Genomic DNA, 5,770 nt, shown 5'->3' with positions numbered 1-5,770 from the left:
GATAATGGTGGATATCACAAGGGATGTGCCAATCAACTGGACAAGCTTCCTCTTTGGAAATCTTGTCAAAATGGTTGTTGCCCGGAAAACTATTTTTGGTTTTGACGGTCCTTTCACCGCCTTCCTCTGTTTTCTTCTGGATCAACCCGGTAAAAGTTTTCACCTTCCTTCCAAAATTATGAACAACCAGAAGGTTGTCGAATACGTTTTTAGGGTGAAGAAGCTTAAGACCAAGAAAAGGAAGAGAAATGTCTCCAACCCTCCTCTAACCGCAGTCTTAGAGACTTCCTAGGTTGAAGACTATCTTTTCCAGAGAAATGATTAGGAAGAAGAAGAAGATTATAATATAAATTATTTTATTTTAAGATGAAATTTTTCCAGATCTTTTGATGATGTTTTTGGTTGTGAACTTATTCTGTTTATTTTGGAACAATGTTTTGTGTGTTTCTTCTGAAAACACTCATATTTGGGTATTTATGAACTTGATATTCTGAATGCTTTATTTGCATGTGAAAACACTCTATTTATATGTTGATTGCATATTTTGCTATATATATGCACGTTTTCAATATATATTTTGCTATATATATTGCATATTTTGCTATATATTCTGAAGATTAGTCGTGAAGTCTAATTGGTTAAAGTTAGACGGGTAGTCTAACTCCTTCAGATTAGTCTGAAGTGATTGTAATTAGACGTAAGTCTAATCCCATTAGACCAGGTGGTCTAATGGATTCTGCTCTTAGACGGGAATGTTTGATTTCATTAGACGAGGCTGTCTAACTGAAATACGTATAATGTTATGCTTAAGTAGTATGCTTGAAGCTAGTACTCGCCTACCCACGTGTTATAGCTGTACTCTACTCCTGCTCCACTTTCTAGTGAATATTAGTACGATAGCTATATGCAACAAACCAACGAATGCCACGTAAGAGAATTTCCCTCCCATTACTTGTTTTGCAGGTACATCTCTGATGGAATATTCGGCGCACTACCAGTTGGAGTACGGCCACGATCCCTGTGCTCAGAATCTGTTGTGTACTATGGAGGCTTTCCAATGGAAGAGTGCCACGTATCATTCTAAAGATTCGACCGTTAGTCTCTTCCCAGTATTTATCAAATCTCAAGTATAACGGACAAGCTGCTGGTTGGAAAAATCTCTCGATCATCTTACTTACTAGAACTACTGAGAAATCAATCCTTTGAATATTCAAGCCGTAAGATGCTTTCCTGATTGTACTGTGTGTGAATCAAGAGAGAGCTAGAATCAAAAACACCGTTAGCTGAGTGATATTCTTCATCTTGTAAATTGAACAGAGTGTGTTCTGTTCAATAGTGAACTAAGTGTTTGCAAACTGTATTTGATTCGAATCATATTATAGTGAATCCTTCCGGTGGTTGGAAGAAGATGTGACGTAGAAGAGTTTGCTCTGAACATCCATAAACAAACTGTTGTGTCTTTTCATTTTTGTCATCTTCTCATTCTTCATCTTGAGCTTCAAACCTAAGTAAACAATTCCGCCTTGATTCTGTTTCAAGTGTTTACAAGAGTTTGCGTAGAATAGAAAACGAATTAAATCTCTAACAGGATTTCTTTCAAAACGTTTTTCATAAACCTTTATCAATAGCCAGACCCCGTCTCTATCGATAAAGTCGATCATATCACAAACATTAAAGTATATATTGAATTTTTTTATTTCGGGATGGACTTCAGTCCACCCACTACACATATCCGTCCCTGGATAGTTTGTTATTCACCATTTGAGCTAACTATTAAGTTAATATGTAACTCTAATCTACTATTAAGTTAATATGCAACTCTAATCTGGCAAGAACTTTTGAGTGATATTTGAGCTGGTTAGTAAATAAAGAACTAAAAGTCATATTGCTCAATATGCAAGCGAGAGTGAGTTTGTTTTGAGTTTAAGATTTGTTTTTTTTTTAAATAAAGTAATATCATCTCATTCAACGCCTCAAATTCTAAATTGTTACGAGGAAAATGTTAATATATATAAGAAAAATAAGATACAATTGACACCAACAAGAAAACAAATTACTAATTCAACCAAAATGATGATATAACATTTATTTATTTTTTCAAATATCTTGATGTAAGACTTGAATTCATGACTTTGAGTATATTAATTCTAGTGTTAAATCACTCAACTATGTATGAGTCTCCACTATGATCAAATATATAATGATAAAGAACTAATATATTTTTTAAGACAAATATGTAGAAAAAACTAGTAAGAAGTCAATAACATACATGTTTGATATTATGGATAACTCTTTTATTTGATAGATCGCTCGTGTTATTTTGATTATTCTTTTCAGAATTTAAATGAGGACATTTTAGCTCTAAAGACCATTTTATTTTTATTTGTGTTATCCTGATTTATTTTAATCTAATAAAAATGAGACAATAATTTCAATTTAAATTATTTTTAAAACTCATTATATATTTTTAAATATATATAATTTTATTTAAAATATATTTTTATAAATTATAATAATTATTCAAAATAATATGAACTTATTCTAAAAATAAGAAAATATTATCAAACACAAACTAAAATTATTAAAATTTATTAGAATAAATTCATATTATTTTTAAACTCATTATATATTTTAATAATATATTATAAATAATAATTTAGAACTATTTATAATTCTTAAAATATTTTTTTTTAAATTATTATTATTTATGTGATTTAATTGGTATTTATTATAAATATTTAAATAATTATTCTAAATAAAAATTATTAAAAATAAATTTATATTTAAATTAGATTTTTTAATATTATTTAAAAATTAAAAAATTAAAAAATAATTACTGTTAAATTAATTTATTTAAGAATTATCCTTAATTTTAATAATTATAAATAATATATATATATATATAAAATTATTAATCTCTTTATTTTTTTTATTAATTTCAAAATATTTAATTATATTTATTTAATAAATAAATAAATAAAAATATTAAATTACAAATATTTTAATTGGTCTAGTGGATAAGAAGTTTCTCGAGTACCTATTACATCTCCCATGCCTAGAGTTTGAAATGGTATTCTTTCTTACCCATCTAAGAAATATCATTAATATACAAAATATCAGTGCTTAAAAGTGACCAATAAATACAATACACTCATACACTGATGAGAACATGGACTAAGAGAATATGTAATAAGCATGTGCCCACATCGGACAGCATGGAAAAGGGCATGTTATTATTTTTTTTTTAATTTTATGCACGGTATGTAAAAACAAAAAGAGAGCAGTACACTCTATGTCGGACAAGTCCGGCTATGACATTTTCATTATTATATAATATAGGAATATTAGTTATATATTTTATTATAAAAATATTATAATATATTTTATATTTTATTATAATATAGAAATATTAGTTCTATATTCTCAAATTTTTCTATAATATAGAAAAATTAGTTATATATTATCAAATTTATTTTGTAATGTTTTTAATATTATAATATATTTTAAATTATAAAAATATTTTATATTTTAATTTATTTAATATTAATTATATATATATATTTAATTAATAAATATATTTTAAATAAATTACATTAATATGTTTTAAGGGTTCAATATTAGTTATATATTTAATTAATAAATATATATTTTAAATAAATTAATATTTTTTTTATTAATTATATTAAACTTTTTAAGGGTTTAAATTCTCAAATTTTTATTAGTTATAATAGTATAAATTAGTTATTTATTTAAAATAGTATAAATAAAATTCACATTTAAATTATTTAGAGAAAAGGGCGGGCGGAAGCATTGGAGTGTTTTGCCCAATTACAACATGTGCTCACTTTCTGCTGAGATGAAAGATTGATTTGACAAAATAAGAGGTCAGAGGTCTTGTGCGCTGAAGATGCTCTTATGTCCCCATAACCATATAATGAGAAATTAAATGTCTTCCAACTGTACAACGTGAATAGTAAATACATCATTGAACCCATAATATACCATATAAAAATAGTAAATTTTCAATAATGCAGGCTCTATAAATAGACGCGACCATGAACAACCTTTTCTCACACACCTTCAAATAGTAAGTGAGTGAGTTCAATAATAACAAGAGAAAATGAATTCCAAAGCAGTTGTTTTGATCGGCCTTTTGGCTATCTTCCTCCTAGCCTTTGTTTCTCATGCAGCCACCAAAGATTTGGCTGAAAGTAAGCTTCTTTCTACCTAAACAAAAACATTCAATATTGAGAGCTTCTTTTATTCCATTTATGTAAATAAATTTTGTTTATTTGAAAAAATTTGATGAAAATATAATTTTTTAGGAGATATATATTTTTTTTTTGGTAAAAAAGCTTCAAGATTATTAATAACTAATGATAAATTTATTTATTTTTAATAGATAATATTTTAGTATTTTTTTAATAATTTGAGTGATTTTATAAATAAAAGATGTGATAAAAAAAAATTTGATTATGATTGAATTTATAAAAAAAAAAAGACACATCTAAAACTCTCTCCATAAAAGATATTTTAGTATTTTAATAAATAAAAGAAGTGATTAGAGCAATAAATAATTAATAGGTTTTAGATAAAAACTCTTTAAAAGACTTAAGCACCCTGAATATCAAACAAGCTCTTATAGTTTGTTTGAATTAGATTATTGAATAAAGAGATGATGATTTTGAAAAGTATTAATTGTTTCTATTAAAAAAAATAGTGTGTATATAATAAAAATAATAATAATTTAAAATAAAAAGATATTTAAATATTTTGATGAATAAATAAATTATTATAAAAGTAAAATGATTTAAGTAGTTGATTATTTAAATAATCCAAACTATATACCAATTTAATTAACATCGTGCAGCCCAGAATTACGGAGGAGGACATAATAATGGCGGCGGTTGGGGAGGAGGAGGAAATAATAATGGCGGCGGTCAAGGAGGAGGATATAATAATGGCGGCGGTCAAGGAGGAGGAAATAATAATGGCGGCGGTTGGGGAGGAGGAAATAATAATGGCGGCGGATGGGGAGGAGGAAATAATAATGGCGGCGGTTGGGGAGGAGGAAATAATAATGGCGGCGGTAGCGGAGGAGGATGTCGGTACGGGTGTTGCAACAGAGGTTTCCGTGGTTGTAACAAGTGTTGCTCTTACCTAGGAGAGGCGGTGCAAGCTGATGTTGGTGGAGCCAAGCCTTGAAGGTTGAGACAAGTGTCGAGCTAGCTAGCCGCTAGCAAAATCTATGTAGTAATAATTAAGAAAGAATAAGAAAAGGCATCCATGGTTGTGTGTAAGTGAAAGTTCATGCTTTTATATCTATATAATAATATGATGCCACTGTCACCACTGTTTTTTTAAATTTGGAGTTCTAAATTAATAACGGTCTTCTAGAATTTTGTGGCTTACTTTGATTCTAAAATTATATAAGGATAATAGCATTAACTAATCAAAGTAGTTATAGGACCTCGTTTTCACTCACAAACAATTTGTTCAAAATATAAAATTTAAGAATCGAATCAACTTAATTATTTAAGTTGCGACGAAAAAGACCGGAGTTCAATTTTGTAGTGTAGAGGAGAGGATATGTCAACCAAGAAAAATGAAATCTTGGGAGGAATGAAAAAGTTTTTAATTGGATGAATTAGAGTTGAAAGAAATATTGAAATGACTCATAAATGGTATGATTAGGTTTTTTTTGTTCTCACCTTTTATTGGTGTTATTATTATAATTATTTTATTTGAGTTTTTTTATATTTTTTTGGGT

General features: G+C 27.7%; 1 protein-coding gene across 1 annotated transcript; it reads left to right on the top strand.

Moving 5' to 3' along the window:
* Window positions 1-4,120: 4,120 nt before the first annotated feature.
* Window positions 4,121-5,205, top strand: LOC124909551 (glycine-rich protein 3-like). Its single transcript, XM_047450222.1, has 2 exons — window positions 4,121-4,211; window positions 4,871-5,205. Exons 1-2 carry the CDS (start codon window positions 4,121-4,123, stop codon window positions 5,203-5,205), a joined length of 426 nt encoding a protein of 141 aa, XP_047306178.1.
* The last annotated feature ends 565 nt before the right edge of the window (window positions 5,206-5,770 follow it).

The sequence above is a fragment of the Impatiens glandulifera genome, chromosome 7 (assembly GCF_907164915.1).
Source record: "Impatiens glandulifera chromosome 7, dImpGla2.1, whole genome shotgun sequence".
Taxonomy (NCBI): Eukaryota; Viridiplantae; Streptophyta; class Magnoliopsida; order Ericales; family Balsaminaceae; genus Impatiens; species Impatiens glandulifera.
Note: the sequence above shows the minus strand (reverse complement) of the source record. Positions and strands in the feature narration are given on the sequence as shown.